At 37.5% G+C, this 20,240-nt stretch overlaps 1 protein-coding gene across 1 annotated transcript in view; it reads left to right on the forward strand.

The window, feature by feature from the left end:
• Nucleotides 1-20,240, forward strand: part of CPA6 (carboxypeptidase A6) — a 354,654-nt gene that overhangs the window by 154,002 nt on the left and 180,412 nt on the right. Inside the window, exon 2 of the mRNA XM_064587448.1 lies at nucleotides 10,051-10,126. Within this exon, the coding sequence (XP_064443518.1) occupies nucleotides 10,051-10,126 (76 nt within the window). The remainder of the gene's footprint in view (nucleotides 1-10,050; nucleotides 10,127-20,240) is intronic.

A 20,240-nucleotide genomic window follows, 5' to 3' on the forward strand; every position in this document is an offset into this window, starting at 1 on the left:
AAGAAACAAAAACACCAGGAACAACAAAAAATGGTTAAATAGATCCATAATAAAATAATGTTTTATTGTTTCTAATGTTCACAATGAAACATACCTGGAGAAGTATCTGCTCTCAGCTCTCTAAGTTCTACCGAATGAGAAAATATTTTTCCTGTAGACATAATAGCAGAAGTTACTATGCATTGAGAGGCTATAACAAGTTAAGCATTTCCCAAACAATATCTCATTGGTACTATGACTATAAGCCCATCACTGTCAGAAACTGCTATATCCCTAGCACCTACTGCCATGCCTGGCATATAATGTAATTTTAACAAATGTGTCTGAATGAAATAATTCTCACAAAAATCCTATACAACAGTATATTGCTGTTTCCTCAATTTAAGGATTAGGAATCATTGGCTCTAAATGTTTAAGCAATTTGGTCAAGTGATAGAGTACAGATTAAAATCCAGCCTTACTCTCTTTTTTCCCTACCTGAAGAGGAAATAGATGGGAGAAGGTAAATCCAGTGACTTGGAGATCAGATACTTTTTTTTTTATTAAGTTTAAATATTCTTAGCACTAGTACATTTGTTAGGTTTTAAAAAAAGACATGCTCCAGATACATCAGATGATAGCAGTTTATTATAAGAAACACAAGGAAGAAATGGAGACTATTTCCAAACTGGCCCCTGGAGCCCGAAGGATCCTTTACAAAGGGCAGTGTGTCCAGTGCCTATGATCCCTGCTTGAGAACCTTGCCATTGTGGTAATTGAGCTATTAACCTGTATCTAATGACGTTGCTCCTGATACTGCAAAATGATTTTTTTTTTCATTATTTCAAGCGTAAACTCCCAAAGATCTGACTAGATCAGCAGTCAGTCACTGTCCAGGGGAGTGAGCCCAACTGGGCAGAACTCACTTGTCATTCTAGCTGACTGCCTTTAAGCTGGATGTCAAATTAGGTGTGGTTACATGGGAAGGAGTTACAAGATACCAGGCAAATGATACCTCAAAGTAAGACTGTGGACAAGTTGTGCATTCTTAAGCCATCCAGGATGTCTGCTACAAGTAGTTTCCTCTTAAAAGAATCTTACTCATTTTACTCAACATATTAGAGTCTATTAGAACATAGAAGACTGAGTTGTTATAGTCAGGAACCCTAAAGTATAAATATTGGATAAAGTGAAAATATACCAAAAATGCAAAAACTTCATAGGATCAAACATCTATATAGCCTTTACTCTGTGTGAGGTGTTATTCTAAGCACTTAACATGTGTACTCCTTTAATCCTCACAATAACCCATGAATTAAGTACCAGTAACCCCAATCTATAGATAGAGGGGCTGAGGCACAGAGAGGTGAAAAACATTGCCTGAAGTCCCATAACTAGTGCCGGCAACTTGTCTCCAGAGTACGGACTTTTACCACCCTGTCATTTGTTTTAGTAGATAACTGAACTTTGTAGGAAGACAGGGAAATTTCCAGATGCCAAACATTTGGAGGCAAAAAGCAAAAGCTAAAGTGGAAAGAAAAAGCTGATACCCTATGGTTCTGGGAGTCAGGATTATGAAAAGGGACTGTCAGGTCTGAGGCTGGGATTCCAATGCCTGTAACAGGAAGACATGGAGAGCTTACAAGCAAGTTTATAAAAAGAAAGGGAACTTTAAAAGTGTGGAGAAGAACTCCCTATAGCTGGAGAAATGGAGGGAGGTTTTAGTCTACTAGAGATTTGGGTGATGGGAGATCACTGAAAAGTAGATACCCCAGGTCTCTACTATGTATGGGTGTGGGCTCCTAATTTACACTCTGCATGATCTAGAAATTGCAGGTAAAACATAAACCTATTCCTAGACCCTCAAGACAAGCTTTGGACTACTCTATAGAGACCCTCTCACAGGACTCCCACAGAATAAACCAAAATGTATTGAGTTCCTGTTCATACAGAGTTTAGAGCTTATTAGGAAATAAAGACACTAAACAAATTACAGTGAGTGCAATGAGTGTTTTGATAGGAAATGTATGCAGTGTTGGGAGAATTTAGAAACAAAGTGACTAAAGTCATTCAAATATCAAGGAATGGCTGAGGACACAGCCATCAAGCTGCCATCTTCAGTGTGTATATTAGTTTGCTAGGGCTGTGATAACAAAGTACCACTTTGTTGGGTGATTTAAGCCACAGGAACTTATTTTCTCACAGTTCTGGTACTGGAAGTCTGAGAGCATGGTGTCAGCACAGTTAATTTCTTCTGAGGCCTTTCTTCTTAGCTTGCAGATGGCCACCTTCTCCCTGTGTCTTCATGGTGTTTTCCCTTTGTGCAGGTCTGTGCCCCAATTCCCTCCTTTTCTAAGGATACCAGTCAAACAGGATTAGGGCTCAACCCAATGACCTCAGTTTAACTTAATTACCTCTTTAAAGACCTTATCTCCAAATATAGTCACATTCAGAGATACTGGAGGTTAGGACTTCAACATATGAATTTTGAAGGAACCCAGTTCAGATATCCATTTAGACACAATGTACAACAAGAATTCTAGGTGATTTTAACAAAACGTGGAGCAAAAAAGAAAAACGGAGGAGGAGGATGAAAAAAAATAAGATCTTGTTCAAGGGGGGGAAATACAAAGACTTAATTCTAGACATGAAGTATTTTAAAGTAAGTTTGTAAATCTTATAAGAAATCACTAAAAAAATAGACATAAGATGCATAGCTTGCACAGTACTAGATAAGAAAAATTGGCAGAGAATTAACTCCAAGAAAGAAGGAAAGGAGAAAAGGCAAGAACCCATGACAAATAAAAAATAAAATAAAAACCACATATGTATACATGTTCTAATACTAGATAATGTATGTGCCTTATATTTTTATACATATTAAATTTATATTATAAAAAAGAGGGGCACCTGAGTGGCTCAGTTGGTTGAGCATCCGACTTTTGATTTTGGCTTGGGTCACAATCTCAGGATCATGAGACTGAGCCCCAAGTGGGGCTCTAAGCTGAGGGTGGAGCCTGCTTGAGATTCTCTGTCTGCCACCCTCTGCACCCCCCACCCTGCTTGTGCTCTCTATCTCCAATAAATAAATAAATAAATAAAGTAACAATTAATGTGAATAAGTAAAATTCTCTAGTCTAGTCAAAAGTCAGAAAAATCTTACTAAATTTTTAAAAATTTAGTCTAGCATTATGATGTTTCCAAGAAACTCATCTGTAAAAAAAAAAAAAAAAGAAAGCATAAGAAAGACATAGGCAAAACTGTCCCAGCCAATCATTTGGCAAAAAAAGAATTTAAAGAGCATTAAATGAGTTATAGAAGGATTTTTATAGAGACATTTTAGGATAAAAGCTTTATTCCATCCAGAAGATACAGTAGTCGTGAACTTATATATACCTACATATCAAAATATGTGAATTAAGAGTTTTTAAATTAAACTGACAAATCCAAAATCACAGTAGGTATATTAAATAAAATTCTATCAAAAATTGTCAAATTTAATAGACAATAAGGATAGAAGATCTAAATAACATAATTAAACATATTTAAAAGGTATATGTAGAATTTAACATTCTTCAAAATAACTCTTTTGTTCTCTTTAGAGAAACTAAAAACCACAATTATCCCATTTACAATTGCATCAAAAAGAATAAAATGCCTATAAATCAAGTTAACCAAGGAGGTGAAAGATATATAATGAAAACTATAAGACATTAATGAAAGAATTTGAATAAAACACAAATAAGTGGAAAGGCATTCCATGTAAATGGATTGGAAGGTTTAATATTGTCAAAATGTCCATACTTCCCAAAGCAATCTACAGATTCAGTGCAATCCCTATCAAAACACCAATGGTATTTTTCACAGAAATAGAACAAAAAAATCCTAAAAACTGTATGAAATAAGACCTGAAAGAGCTAAAGTAATTTTGAGAAATAAGAACAAGGCTGGAGGCATCATATTCTCTGATTTCAAAGTATACCACAAAGCTATAGTAATCAAAACAGCATAGTATTGGCATAAAAACCACATACATCAATAGGACAAAATAGAGCACCCAGAAATAACCCTACACATATATGGTCAATCAATTATGACAAAGTAACCAAGAATATACAATGGGGAAAGCGCCATCTCTTCAATAAATAGTGTTGGGAAAATTGGACAGCCACATGCAAAAGAATGAAACTGGATCACTGTCTCACACCATACATGAAAATTAACTCGAATTAAAGGTGTAAATATAAGACCTGAAAGCATAAGCCTCCTGAAAGGAAACATAGTAAGGCTTTTGACATAGGTCTTGGTGATGATTTTTTGAATCTGATCCCAAAAGCAAAAATAAACAAAGGGGGGTTACATCAAATGGAGCTTTTGCATAGTAAAGAAAAGCATCAACAAAAGGAAAAGTCAACCTACCAAATGAGAGAAATATATTTGCAAACCACCTGTCCCATGAGTAGCTAGTATGCAAAACATATAAAGAATTCATACATTTCAATAGCCAAAAACTAAAAAATGGGCAGAAAATCTAAATAGACATTTTTTCCAAAGAAGATATACAGATAGCCAACAAGCACATGAAAAGGTGCTCAACATCATTAATAATCAGGGTAATGCAAATCAAAACCAAAGTGAAATCTCACCCCCCTTCTATTAGAATGACTATCATCAAAAATATAAGTGTTGGCAAGGATGTGGAAAAAAAGGAAGCCCTTATGCACTGTTGGTGGGGAGTATAAATTGATACAAGCACTATGGAAAACAGTATGGAGGTTCTTTTTAAAAAGTAGAGCTACGATATGATCCAACAATTCCACTTCTGGATGTTTATCAAGAGAAAAAGAAAACACTAACTCAAAAAGATATCTACACCCCATGTTTACTGCAGCATTATTTACAATAGCCAAGATACTGAAACAACCTAGGGACCATCAATGAATGAATGGATAAAGAAATTGTAATACACACACACACACACACACAATGGAGGATTATTAAGCCATAAAAAAAATGAAATCTTGCCATTTGTGCCGTGAGTGAACCCTGAGGGCATTGTATTAAGTGAAATAAGTCAGAGAAAGACAAATACTATGTGATCTCTCTTATATATGAAACCTAAAAAACCTTCGGGAACAGATTGGTGGCTGTCAGAGGCAAGGGATGGGGTCTGGGAGAAATGGGTGACTTTTTTTTAATTTAAATAAGTTGAGGAGCGCCTGGATGGCTAAGTCGGTTAAGTGTCTGCCTTTGGCTCAGGTCATGATCCCAGGGTCCTGGGATCGAGCCCCACATTGGGCTCCCTGCTCAGCGGGGAGCCTACTTCTCCCTCTCCCACTTAACCTGATTGTGTTCTCTCTCTCGCTGTCTCTGTCAAATAAATAAAAGCTTCAAAAAAAAAATAAGTTGAATTACAAAAACCTGAAATCACCAACTTAGATCTGAATATCAATAAAAATATCCCCTATTAAAACTAGAGTAACAAAGTAGATCTAAAGAAAGAAGTACGTAATTCATAAAGATAGAAGTAGAAATTATATATATACACAAACATAACTTATCAATAAAAGCAATGATTTTTAAACAATAAAATCTTTGGAAAGTCTGATTAAAGAATTTATATTTAAAACCACAAATAACATTAAGACATAGAAAGGGGACAAAGCTACAGATAAGTTATAAGACACTGCAGTTAAGTTTGTTATAATTTATATAAACAAATGGATGGTTTTCCAGGAAATGTAAATTACCAAAATTAACTCAAAAAGCCTGGAAGAAAACTGAATAGACCACAAAATAATTTAGAACCCCCAACTGCAAAAAAAAAAAAAAAAAAAAAAAAGTTGGTCCCACCTTGAATAATTTCATGGGCATATTCTACGAAATAATCAGGGACATAGTTTCTGTGTCAATTTGTCGAAGCATATTACAAGGGTGGGAAATTTCCAGTTTCATGAGGATAACTTAATGCGGATACCAACATCAAACAGGGGTGATTCAAAAAGAACATTTTTTTGGTTTATAAAAAGTTTATTTTTTAAAATGTCTCCCTTATGAATATAGGCATAAACTTCAAAATAAGACATTGGCAAATAGAATCCAGCCATTTATTTTAAAAAGTGTTTCAAAAGTAACATGTTAAGTGAAAAATAAAAGCAAATTAGTATTAGAAAATGCTATGAAACCGTCCTGTGTGTAAATGCAAAGGAGTCAGGAATGGGTCACAAAAAATTAACAATGGCCACTAAGGGACAATGGGAGGTTTGGTGTGAAAGAGAACTGGAAGGGGAACTTTATTTTGTATCTGCGGTACTATTTTCATTTTTATAAGCATAGGTTTATAAACTGGTTCTCTAACTTACAAAGAAATTTAGAGTTTAATAATAGAATCAATTGTGAAAGTTCATGCCAAGACCCAGAAGGAAAAATCTGGAGCTTCAGATCTGTGTCTTTCCAAAGGAGTCTGAGGACTCTCCAGTTACCCATAAAACACATTCTTCCATAGGTGTTGCCGTCGAGGCATAGCAATAAATATAGTAGGCATCAGCTTTGAGCAGCATGGTCTTAGAACTTTAAAACGGGAAGGCAACGGAATTAGTTTATTGCTCACTCCTTTGATGAGGAAACTGAAGCCCAGACAGATTGTAAAAGGTTAGAGAAGGTGCTCTCTTGCCAAATACTCTTCTCTGGGTGCATATGTTCTCATTATGCATTTAATAATACTTTTTAAATTGATTAAATGTGTTTAAAAGGGTCTTTCATGTGGTTGCTACTGTACATTAGGATCAGTAATCAACTTGCAACTTGGTACTAGCATGATAGCAACATAACCTTATTTGTCCTGTAAGGCAAGCGGACAAAATATATCATGAGTGAATACATAATTACTGGGCAATTAGTTATCTGGAATATTCTGCATCTATATACCATTTTTAAACTGTGATTTAAAATGTCTATGTTCTCTATGAAAACTTTACATAGGTTCCCATAGAAATATCTGATTTACAAACACATACACATGTGAGCAGTGGTTGCCCAGTCAGCTCCCTAACCTCAACCCTTATGCAGATCTTTTTTTATTATTATTATGTCATGTTAATCACCATACATTACATCACTAGTTTTTGATGTAGTGTTCCATGATTCACTGTTTGCGTATAACACCCAGTGCTCCATGCAGTACATGCCCTCTTTAATACCCATCACCAGCTAACCCATCCTCCCACCCCTCTCCCCTCTAGAACCCTCAGTTTGTTTCTCACAGTCCATAGTCTCTCATGGTTTGTCTCCCCCTCCGATTTCCCCCTATTGCAGATCTTTGATTCTCTCAACTTAATCACAAAGGGTAGCCAAGGGGTCTTAAATTGATGTTGCCACCTAGCGGTTGAAAAAAGCCATCAGTTATAAGGAAAGCCTTTCCACTCACCTTTGATAGTTGTACATAGCTAGTTTTTCTCTGAATTCCAGGAGCTACTGTACTTCCTGAAACCTTCCTGTGTGTATTACTGAATTATTGTTCGCCACTTCAAAAAAAGACTAGCTCTCAGATCTAGGGAGAGTGAGCTTTATGTTTGATGGAACAAATGGGGCCTTTGGGAAGCATTTGGTTTTGCATGCTGAATAGATTACTCTTGTTGGTTTTGGTTACTGGTTAGTCTAAGAAAATTTATGGGTTTACAAAATATAACATTACGTGGGTCTTCCTAAATAACTTTCCTTCTTCTCTGCTCTCTGATAAGTAATCAAACAGTAATAAACACATTTCTCAAGTCACACCTGAGAATTTCTACAAGTTGTAATGAAGTGAACTTCGTGTGATAAAAGTGACAAACCTGGGTTTGAGCAATCACTTTCAGAGGTAAAAATCCTAGGCATGGTCACCTTTTATCCTATACTCACAGAAGAGGAATCAATTGCCAGGTTGAATTATCCATCACTTAAAAAAAAAAAAAATCTTCCTATGGCTGTAAAACAGCTACAGACTGCTTCCTTTGCACTCTTGAGGAGCTGATAGGGCCCCAGATGGAGGTGTTTTTCAGCAAGCTGTCAAGTGATCCATCCTTCAAAAACAACCATATCACCCAGCGGAGTTGCCTTTCTCTGCCAAGAATTATATTGGGTCAGGTGGGAGAGGCCAGGATATGATGAATCCAGGAAAAATAAAGGACAGAGAATTTTGTACCAGAAATGAAAAAGAGAAAAGGTGTAAATTACATTTAAATTCTAAAGGTCATATTTGGAGTTGTTTCACAGTGACTTGATGACTTTTTTCTTTGCCACTACTAAGAAAGTAGATTCTTTCTGGAAAAATAGACTTCATGGCATTGATACTGAGGGGTGCTTTTGTGTGATTCTGAGGAAACTAAGAAGTGACATATTACGAGAGTAGTGCCTGAGACATACTAAATTATCAAAAAACCAAGGTCCTTTTAATGCATAGGCCAAAAGAAGATATAACAGGATCATTTGAAATAACAAAGCTAAAGTGATTGGAAATGAACACACAGCCCTAACGAATAATTCTCCAACAAATCTGGAAGTCTCCCTTGGGGTTCAGTGACTTTCATATTAATCTTACCTAGCCTTGGACACTGCTATTCACCAAGTAGTAAAACCATGGGAAAGTATGCATAGTCCATTCTTACTCCAGTATACCTTTGAGGTTGAAGAGATAAGTTGTGGGTGAACTGCTAGAGTTTTTGTTATGTGCTGTGTGCGTGCATGTGTGCGTGTGTGTGTTTGTCTAGTATTAATCTACTTTATCTTCAGTCATTGTAAAATGTTGTAGAGGGTTATGAAAAATATTCCTGTTGTACTCTATTTAGTACAGGGAACTCTTACATTTCCTCTAGAAACCAATTATTCTCCTACATCAAAAACTAATGATGTAATGTATGGTGATTAACGTAACATAATAAAATTTAAAAAAAAACAATTATTCTCAATAATATCCTTTATACCAATCCATTAATAAATACTTAATAACTACGCGCTATACAAAGCACATTGAACCATTTGTGATTATTATATACTAGAGTTGTGCTTTCCAACCTGTCCCCGTCATGACATAACTAAAAATAATAACAGCTGTCTGACAAACCTTGGGGGGAGGTCACCACTATAGAGAACTCTCTGGCAGATAGCATGACTCATCCAGTCATCTTAAACAATTCAAGATCTTTACTGAAAGAAACTTCTAGAGTGTTCAAATATAATTTCAGCTGTGGTACAATTTTAATGGCAGTAAAAATTTTTAAATTTTTATCACTTAAAAATTTTTATAGCCATTGATATTTTGTGGCACACTTGAAACAGTTGGTGGCCTTCCAATTTGGCCCCATATGCACTTGGGAAGCTCTGTACTACAGAAATAAGATGGCCCATAGAGATGAGCTTATCTTTACTGTTCTCAGTGTAGGAAAAATCCAAACCAGAAATTTTCCATAGTGTATATGCTCTCTTATTGAAAGTCACATTCCTTTTCAGCATTAAGTTTTTAAAAAGAATATTTTTACTTCTGTCATCAGAAATTTCTTATTTGGTATCTGCTCTGAGCTATTCATGAAAGTCCTTGTCCCTGTTACCATTGTTTCTGTGTTTTTGGCCTTTCTCTGCTTAAGTGTGAATATGTAATCTTTAAAAGCTGATGGAAAAACACCCAATAGTCTTTTTTTTTAATTCATTTTAAAGATTTTATTTATTTGACAGAGACACAGTGAGAGAGGGAACACAAGCAGGGGGAGTGGGAGAGGGAGAAGCAGGCTTCCCGCAGAGCAGGGAGCCCAATGCAGGGCTCAATCCCAACACCCTGAAATCATGACCTGAGCCAAATGCAGACGCTTAACTACTGAGCCACCCAGGAGCCCCGGAAAAACCAATAGTCTTAAGGCAGGGGAAAAAGACCAATGTGGGGCTCCTGGGTGGCCTAGGTATTGCTGGTATTGGTCCAGTCCAGAGTTTGCTGTTTTTCTTCCTAATTGCAAAGTTAGTTTTTTAAAAGGTAAGCAGATAGAGCTAGCTAAACCCTTAGTTTTGAAAGGTAAATAACACCATTTCTTTCCTTTCTTATAGTGATAAGGTGATTCGACTTATTCCCAATACAGAAGAAGAAGCAAATGCACTGAAGAAAATATACCACCAACTTAAGGTAAGAGAGCTTCCACCACTTATCCCTTACACCTATAATGTGTTTACAGGGCTTTGCTGATGGGAGTTGAATAAGTGGAATTAATTAGCCAAGGGGAAAAAACATGCTAAGAGATAACTTGAAAGAGCTTTTAAAGGATAAGTTAAGTTATTCAAAATATGATGTATCTTACCCATTATCTATTTATGAGTTCATTTATTTTCCATCTCCCTTAGTAAGGGAGATGAGAGAGCTTCATGAGAGAGTAAGCTTCATGAGAGAGCTTTTGTCTACTTTTCTCATTGCTGTGATGTCAGTGTCAGGAATATCCTATAAGTTCAGTAAATGTTTTTTGTTTTTAATGAATGAGTGAATTTTGTTTATAATTTTCCAGAGCTTTACTTTTCCTTCTTAAAATTTTCCTGCTGATCATCTATACTTCCATTCTAATTAAATTCAAGCAGAAGAGAATTGAGGAAAATAAAAGAAATTCAAGTTAATTAATTTTGGTATGTTTCAGTGGATCTGATAAGAAAATTCTATTGGCAAAGGTTGAAGGGCTCTGATTATTCAATCTTCGGTGAATTTTGTGGATTTTAGAGATAGAGAATTTCCCATTTCCCTAATACTGAATATAATTGAGTGTTAGCTTTAGCTAGAAAGTTATGATGAGAAGTGTAGTGATGGGCTCTTTTCTAGGCCTACGGAGAACAGAGGTAAGGCCATAAAATATGGGGTGGTTTAGCTTCTTTTTGATGGTTGGCAAAACAGATTACCAAGAAGGCCTCCTTAATCTCCAAAATGGGATAGAAAAACATGTGTCCTAAATGCCTGGAGGACAGTCCTACCTGGAGAAGATGTTAGGGGGATAAGAGAAGAGAGACAGACTCAGTGGCTTCTGGAGATATTTGTAATTATCTAATTTTTGGTCTTTTATTTTTGGCTTGATTTTTGTCTTTGACATCTTTCCTTGAAATATTGAATGTACTTACAAATGAAGTATTGAACTTGGAGTTTATTCATTTCCTTTCTTTTTCCTCATTCCCAGCTTTTACACATGCACTGTCCAATTTAAGCTTGGGTCTCATTACAAGGACTCAAAGTGAAAATGCAGGAGCTCACCCCAAACTGTGATTGTATCCTGTACCAGAGAGACTGCTTACCAGACATTTCCTAAACCTCTTTTCCTTCTCAAAGGAATCTCTGCTTCGGAATACCAACATGAACTTTCCTATGATAATTAACCTCCTTATAGTCTTTTCAGCAGCAATATCTGAACACTATCTAAACAGCCCATCAGGGACTCAACATTTGCAAAGAAGCAAAGCAGTTTTCAAGTAGAAGCTCCCATCTCCATTAAAATTGTTTTTTAGAGACACCATTGGAAAAAACAAAATAGCTACTTTACACCATGGAGTCCAGTATTTCAGGAAACAAATATGCTTAACCAAGTATTGGGGAAAAAATACTTGTGAAAGAATCCACCCCCCAGACACACACACCATTTGTAAATACATTTACATGGTAGGTCTTACAAAGTTATAAAAATAAAATAGCATAGTTCTATATGTGATAAGCACTCGTCATTATCAAAAGTAATAAAATTTCATCAGTGAGGACTGGGAGGGTTACTTAAAAACTCTTCTAAATCGTATATGGAACAAAACGATGTTGAGCATAGAAAGGACTGTGGACACTGATGAGAACACATTATATTGTGCTCTTTTCTGTACACACTTCTGTATACACTTAAAAAAAAAATCCTGCATATTTTCATTTAGTCCTTGAGGAAAGGTAGTAATCTGGGGGAGGAAATGGTTTGGATGTGAAGGAGCTTAGAGGATAACTAAGAGAAGGGAGGGAAAGGGGGCTGGTGAGGAAGAGGGGAGCAGAGTGAAGGGAAGCAAGGGAGTTAATATCAGAATGTTGACGATGCTCTAGTGGTTCCACACCAGACAGAATTACATCCAGCCCCTCTGAGTCACTCCACACCAGTCGTAGTCTGCGCGCTTCCTATAAATTGTCTCCTTTTCACAACTCTATGAGGTGGGTACAGTTATTGCTATTTTACAGCGGAAGAAATTAGGAGAGGCAGAGGTTAAGTAACTTGCCCTAGGTCACAGTGTGGCCCTGGAGCACACATCCAGACAGCTCCAAGTCCTCTAGAAGCCACGTGAGGCCTGCTTCCTGCCTCTAGTCTGTGTACTCTGATCGTTTTCCCAATGGAGAGGAATAAGGCCAAGTTTGCTGGGCAGTGGAGCCTAGACTCAATGTGTACATTGTCATGTTCTCATTTACTTTATTCCTTGAGTCACAAATACCACCCCCAGGTTCAGAGATTTGCAAGACTCACAATTCAGCCAATTATCCTACTCACAGCTATGATTTATTATAGCAAGCACATACAAAGCAAAACCAGCAACGAGAAAAAGCACATAGCATGAAGTCCAGGAGAAACCAGGCACAGGCTTCCAAGTATTTCCCTGTGAAATTACACAGGATGTTCTAAATCCCCCCAACAAGGAGTTGTGATAACATACGTAAAATATTGTCTACCAGAGAAGCTCATTATAGACTGAATGCCCAGGGTTTTTATTGGAGCCTAGTCATGTAGGCCCCCTGTGCCAAGTACATACCAAAATTCCAGATTCTTCAAGGGAAAGCAGGTGTTCAGCATGAACTATATTGTTGGCACAGTTTAGGTATACAGTGAACCACTCTTCTCAGTTAGATTTCAGGAGGGATCCTACCACCCTAAGTTTCCAGATGCTAGCTAATGGCCACACTTGCAAGTAGGCCTTTCTAAGAACAGGAGTTTCAGGCCTGCTGTGCTAATTTTCCTGCACATTTCTTCATTTCTTTTTACCAAAGACAGAGTTTTATTGGGTTGAAATTTGAAGCACTGAGCTTAAATACATTTCTGTCTAAAAGCATCATGTTAACTGGATGTCATTTTAAATTCAAATGATTTCATCGAGTGATCCACTTGTACCACTGAAAGCAGGAATTCTGGCCAGGCAGAGAAAGCAGCCTACAGAGAAGTAAGATGACTGTCTGTCATCTAATGCCCTGTGGAGCTGATGGGATAGAATTAGCACTGTTGTTAACAGCTCCTTTGCACACCTCATGCACTGCCTCCAAGGGGAAGGGAGCTTTTAGTTGCTTCCTTTCCCTCATGCACAGTGTGGTAGGCAGAATTCTAAGATGGCGCCAAAATTTCTGCCCCCTGGTGTATTCACCCTGCATAAGCTCCCCTCTGAGTCTGGCCAGGGCCTGTGAATATGATGAGATAGTCATTTCCTTGATAGATTACATTATGTGGCAGAAGGGAGATGACCTGGGGTGGGCCTCACCTGATCAAATGAGCCATTTAAAGGCAGAGTGATTCTGGGGTGCCTGGGTGGCTCAGTCAGTCAAGCGTCTGATTGTTGATTTTGGCTCAGGTCATGATCTCAGGCTCATGCAATTTAGCCCTGCATTGGGCTCCATGCTCAGCAGGGAGTGTGCTTGGGATTCTCTCCCTCTGCTCATTCTCTCTCTCTCTGAAATAAATAAATCTTTAAAAAAAAAAAAAAGCAAAGTATTTCCTCCAGCTGTTGATGGAGAAAGAAGTCAAAGAAGTGCTCCTCCTCCTGGTCTCAAAGAAGAATCAAACTGTCATGTTGTGAGCTGTCCATAGGAGCCATGTGATAAGAAATGCTGCTGGCCTTGAGGAGGTGAGAGCCACCCCCAGCTGATAAGCAGCAAGGATATGGGGATGTCAGTCCCACAACTACAAGGAATTGAATTCTGCCACAACCATCTGAGCTTGGAAGATGACCCTGGGGTCCAAATGAAATCACAGCCCAGCTGGTATCTTGCTTTTAGCCCAGTGAGACCCTGAAGAGAAAATCCAGGCAACTGTATCTGGACTTGTGATCTACAGAACTATGAGATGGTAAATGGCTGCTCAGTTTATGGTAATTTTCTCTGCAGCAATAGAAAAGCAACAGAAATACAACAGAAATAGAAAAGCAATAGGAAAACCATTCACATGGTAAGGTAACAACCCTACATCCTGGCCTTTTGATGGCTCTTAGTTTAATAGCATATATGGATGCTTTAAGTTAATTTTTCTGACTTCATTGGCTATAACTAAACATCTTTGGAAAAGTGAAAAGTGAATGGGATTCATGCCTAGGCTATAAATTCACACTGTATTATCTGAAACATGAACAAATGCAAAATGTCTGTGCAATGTTGAGTGAAATCTGAGAAGGTACGGTCCCAGCATAGCTAATTAGACCTAGAACCACTGTTACAAAGCTGGTTACTTTGCTAATTAAATTTTATGATTTTGCTGAAGAATTAAAACAAGAAAGTTAAACAGAAAACCATGCCTCCAGAGAAATGGATTGAGAAAGCGCCAACCAATTAAATTGTTAATTAAGAGCACAGCCATGATTTAAATAAAGTTATGATGGAAGGGAGACAGTTTGCAGGTGAGTAAAATTAGGGCCTGAACACCACGTTCTGCCTACATTTCTTCACAAATTCTTTGTGCTCTGAAGTAATAGAGATGCTTTATGTAAGATGACAAAATTTCTATGTAGAATTTACAGATTCTGTTAAAAGAAAAATTAATGTTGCTTCTGTTTCCAGTTTTCTCATTCAGAGAGCTTTCAGATTAAAAACTGTCCTGTATCCAAAAGTCTGACATTTTTTTCAAACTAAAACATACCCTCAAAAATTAGTTGGTTTGTCAGGTACCACTGAGTGGGATGTCAAGAACTGTAAAATTCCGTGGGGAAAAACTGCATCATCCCTTCTCCTTCGCTTGTATGTGAAATTCCCAGCTGCCTTTCCCTGGTGTGACTCTCCTTCCTCAGCACCGGGCTGAAGTTGACTGTTCTCTAATCTTTCTTGGTACTCTCCCAGGTCATACACTTGGATCTACAGGAACTTTGGAATGCTTGTGGTCCCTGCATCTTTAAAAGGTCTAACATCCACCTGGACATTTTATTGATTGGGAAACTTGTGAGGAAGAAGATAGAATGTGTGATAGAATTCACGCTATTGGAATCATTTGTTCCCATTTTCATTAGGAACTGATAGTGCCATTATAGGCATATCTCTTAATCATGGCTATGGTAGGCAGAATTCTAAGATGTCCTCAAGATTCTTGGCCCTGGTATATACACACCTTCTCCCAGGTATCCCACCAAACGCTAATCTAGGTACTGCTGTAAAAGGATTTTGCAGATGTAATTAGGGCCCCAAATCATTTGACATTTTAACAGGGAGATTATCCAGGTGGGCCTGACCTAATCATGGAGAAATAATGTTTTCTCTAGCTGGTTGCAAAAGAGGAAATCAGAGAAATGCACTTGCACTCCTGCTGGCCTGGAGGAAATCAAACATCCATGCTAAGAACGCTATGTAGCAAGAAATTGCAGGGACTCCAGTTGACTAGAGGGAAAGCAGGGACAGACCTCAGTCTATAGTCACAAGGAAACAAATTTCACCAGCACTGGCGAGAATGTAAAAAGATCCTGAGTCCCAGATGAGACCACAACCTGAACTGACACCTTGATTTCAGCCCTTGGCACCCTGAACAAAAAACCAAACCACTCCCAGTGAAATGGTGAAATAATAAAACAGAGCTGCTAAATTTGTTGTAATTAAGCAGTGAAATCTAACACGATGGCCTTAAACAGCCAGTGACTTGGTGAGCTACCTGAACACAGAGGAGCACTATAAATGATATTGAAAGATAAAAGTGAAGAAGAAACCAAAATTTAAATCTGTCAATATGTTTGGGGTAGGAAATAGCATTTCCATCTTTTTTGTTAAAGGCTTTGTAAAGTAATAAAGCAACATTACTTTTGCTTTCTCTGGCATGATTTTTGAAAGAGAGAAAACATTTCTCATAATCCAGGCAGATGTCCAAATGCAGTTATGGATTAAATTTCAGGAACATAAATTTTAGATGTGGCATATAGTTTTCTCTGTGTGGCTATTGGTAGTCAACTCAATAACAAAACATTGAGAAACAATACAATATGTGGGAAAAAGCAGGAATACATTAAAAACATTCTTTCAAAGGTAAAAAAAAACAAAAACCCTATGGCATTATTATGATGATTACCTTAGTGCGCTTTATTTACTCAACTAGTAGACAACATAACCTTGGGCCAATGCCATAGTATTTTTAAGTTGACTATGTTTCCTTTGTTTGTAAGACTTTCCAGTTTCAGTGTTTAACCTAGTTTGAGACTAGCTTTTGAACTTTAGTCACTTTTTTTTTTAAAGGATTTTATTTATTTATTTGACATAGAGAGACAGTGAGAGAGGGAACACAAGCAGGGGAAGTGGGAGAGGGAGAAGCAGGCTTCCCGCTGAGCAGGGAGGCCGATGCAGGGCTCTATCCCAGGACCCTGGGACCATGACCTGAGCCAAAGGCAGACACTTAACGACTGAGCCACTCAGGGGCCCCTAAAGTAGTCACTCTTGATGTATGATACTAACTGCCATAACTAAAGTTCGTATAACTGGACAGTTTAAGAAGTCAGGTCCAGCACAGTCTCCCACAGAAGGTGATCTCAGCCAGGATCGTTCATGCATCTGCCATCACCTGTCATTGCCTCACTCATTTCTAGTGTTAGCAGGCTGTGAACTGGGATGACAATTGGACCATGTGTCTCTCATCATCTAGCCGGTTAGCCGGTTAGCCTGGGTTTGTTGACTCAGAGGTCACAGGGATCCAAGACTAGGAGAGCAAACTGACAAAGCTCCTGGAACTCCAGTTATACTTCCGCCACATTCTACCAGCCGAAGGAAGTCACAGGGCCAGCCCAGATTCAAGGGATGGAAAAGCAGACTCTGATTCTTGATGAGATGATTGCAAGTTGTGAAAACATGAGAAAAACCTGGGGTCATTTTTCTAATCCACCCCATCCTCCACCCACATATCCATTCTAGTCTGTTGCCAGATCCAGGGTGGAAGATGGCAGCCACTCACTTCTCCTCTGCTTTCTCACTGCCACAGTTCTGGCCCTGATCTTCTATTTGAATCACACCGGTTTCCCCAATTGCTTTTCTGTCACCTCACATATGACTCCTATTTATTCGCCATACTGTAGCCAAGGTGATCTTTCTGAAATAAAATTGACCATGTTACATCTTTGCTTAAAACCTTTTAAGGGTCCCCATTGTCAGCAATAGTAATTCCCAGCCCAGATTGCTCATCAAATCACCTAGGAAGATTATAATTGGCCCCACTGCCGGAGATTGACTAGATCGCTCAGGTGAAGCTTGGTTTTTAGTATTTATTTTTGCTGTGCCTCCAGTCTCTAATCTGTAAAGTGAGAAATCCAGAAAGAGTTGATCATCCAGTAAGAGATACACAATATGTAAACAAATAGCTGCAGAATAGAGAACCCCCAAAAGCATACTACTCATCATTCCTCTTTGGATAGGATCAGTTTCTGACTCCTCTTTGTTTCCCTGGCGCCTGGCAGTAGTAGGCACTCGACAAATCTTGAATGAATAAACAAATGAAATTAATTCATCCATCTACTTACCTTAAAGTATCAAAACAACTCTAACTTGGATTCCAATCAAAAGCATAGATAGGGCTGAATAAATATTCAAAAGATCAAAACAATGAAGATGTAAGTAGAAAGAATTACTGTAGAGCAGTGGGTTTAAGGGTTCAAGGAATAGCAAGGGTGTGAGTTAGGGGAAAATTATCTCTTCAGTTACTAAAGTTTTATGGAGGAAGTAGGATTTCTGTAAGAGCCTGATAAGTTTCTTGAGAGAACCATCTCTGAGATACACAATCTTGTGTTAGAGCCTCAAGTAACTTTTAGATTTTGCCTTGGTGTGTTGACTAATTCAATGAATACAATAATGCTAATTACCAGAAATATTTTAACTTGAAAATCAGAGTTCAGGTGCTCTGCTTAGGAGTCATTTTGTTTTTTTTTTACATAATCAGAAATGTCTATCTCTTTAAGCCTCTGATATACTTGATTAACAAATCAATTCTTTTAACCTAGAAACAGCTGTTAGGGATGCCTATATGGCAATTTGCTGTGCCCTAAAAAAAATTCAGAGCAGCTTTTGCATATTCATCAACCACAACCACAAAGACTTTGCTTGATTAAAGAAGTTTCCTGTTTTCTACCATTTTGTTTTTCTAGCTGTATAAAAGTAAAGTGATTAAAATTCCCATGGTCCCACAAATATATTTCTTAGATCTTTTCCTGATAATTGCATTTGCTTTGAGGCTATCTGATCATGAGTGTTCTATTCTTTCACATTTCAGTTACATTTTGAAAATGGACTATGATCTAAGAATCAGTATCCTATTTTTGAGAAAAGAGAAGGTACAGAGCATGGAACATAATCTAGCAGGGGAAAAAACATGGACCCAATATAGGGATTGGTGATCTTTGATAGGTGGACAAATTCGCTGGATACCAGCAGGCTAGAGCTGTCTAGAGGAAACTGCTCATTATTCTTGATTAATAATATGTTTTAACCAACTAAGCATGTTTTATCTTAGTATATTTAAATAATTGACAGCAAGCCTTAAAAATTTTTTCTAATATGAAAATTTGAATAATGGAGATGATGCTAAGAGATTGGAGAACTTTTGCAATGAGTACAAAATTTCTATTTTAACAAATCTAAGGTTGACTCTATATATCACAGATCCTATTTATCATATGTATTTTTTTAAACACTGGGGAAAACACTTTATAGATTATAAAGAAAACACAGTGATTTTAGAATAACAAAATCTCTTGGGTTGCCTAATTTCTTTCAGGAGTGTAAGAGCTCTTACTGGTCAAGAGATCTATTGATCAAGGTTGGTCAAGATAAATGATATATACTGAATGTTGAGCTTCACAAAACTCAGGATATTGGCTAGAATAATTTATTCCTTAATAAATTGTACAAATATGTATCATATAATCACAAATGGATTTAATCTCAAATGAGGAATAGAAGAGACATGAGCAATAAAAGTTAATTCTCTCACCAGTAATATTTAGCATCTTTTTCTTCATCAAACCTATGAATAAGGGTCTCTAGAGAATGTCCATTAAGCCAGAAAATGGCATCAATGGATGAGAAGGGAACACTTATTTGAGAGGGTTGTAATCAGAATTCTAGGTAATTTCAATAAAACAGAAGGTTCAGAAACACAGAAATTAAAGTTATCTTAAGGACAAATGCAGAATAATGCTTGCCAATTTTTAGACTATTAGTCACACAGAAAGGAAACATCAAAGATTATAGGGAAATGTGATCTTACCATGAATAAACAGTGCAAAATTGCACATCTCTAAACTGGTGTACCTATTAGGATGTAAGTACTCTGAGCTTTCAGAGATTCCTGCAGTGACCTTTCTATGGTAGACTGTTATACAACAAAATTGCATTGTCTCTTCCTGGGCACTATATGTCCAACCTCCCCTTCAGTTAAGTATGTCCATACAACTAGGCATATCCATTGAAATATACACAAAAGTGATGTGGGCCCTTTCTGGGCCAAGACTCTATAAAAGGAAATTTTGCCTCCAAACCATTCTCTTCTGCCTGAATGACAGTAATAATAAGGCCCAAGAGGATGGAGCCATGACATGGAGAATTTCTGGATCCCTGAATCACCACACACAGAAAAAGCTGTCCACCCTAAAATATCCACCTTCGTTATATGACCAATGAACAAATTTTTCTTGTATTTAAGTCATGATATTGTACTTGAGCATTGTAGGGGAGAAAAAATAATTTTCTCTCTACCCTTCTGAGTCCTTAGCTGAGACCCTCTGTAATTAAAAAAAAAAAAATTAACAACAACAACAAAAAAATAGAAGTTTATTAACATGTATACTTGATTTACTCTCCCCTAAGAGGCCCCTAAAGAGGCCCTAAGATTCACTCTTCCCTTTCTCTATTAAGATGTCATTTAAGTCTGAATTGTAAGCTACCCTGAGGTTACTCTCTTTTTCCTGGGTATCTCCTATGAATGGGCCTTTCAAAGAATAGGTGGGAGGTATGATAGTTTGTGACAGGGTTTATCTGTGTGTGGTACCACCTTCTAGTCTCTCCTGTGATACTTCCCTTGTTGATGAAACTCCTGGTG

Source organism: Mirounga angustirostris, unplaced genomic scaffold, assembly GCF_029215605.1.
Source record: "Mirounga angustirostris isolate CCGP_5_RB_7025 unplaced genomic scaffold, mMirAng1.0.hap1 SCAF_4, whole genome shotgun sequence".
Lineage (NCBI taxonomy): Eukaryota > Metazoa > Chordata > Mammalia > Carnivora > Phocidae > Mirounga > Mirounga angustirostris.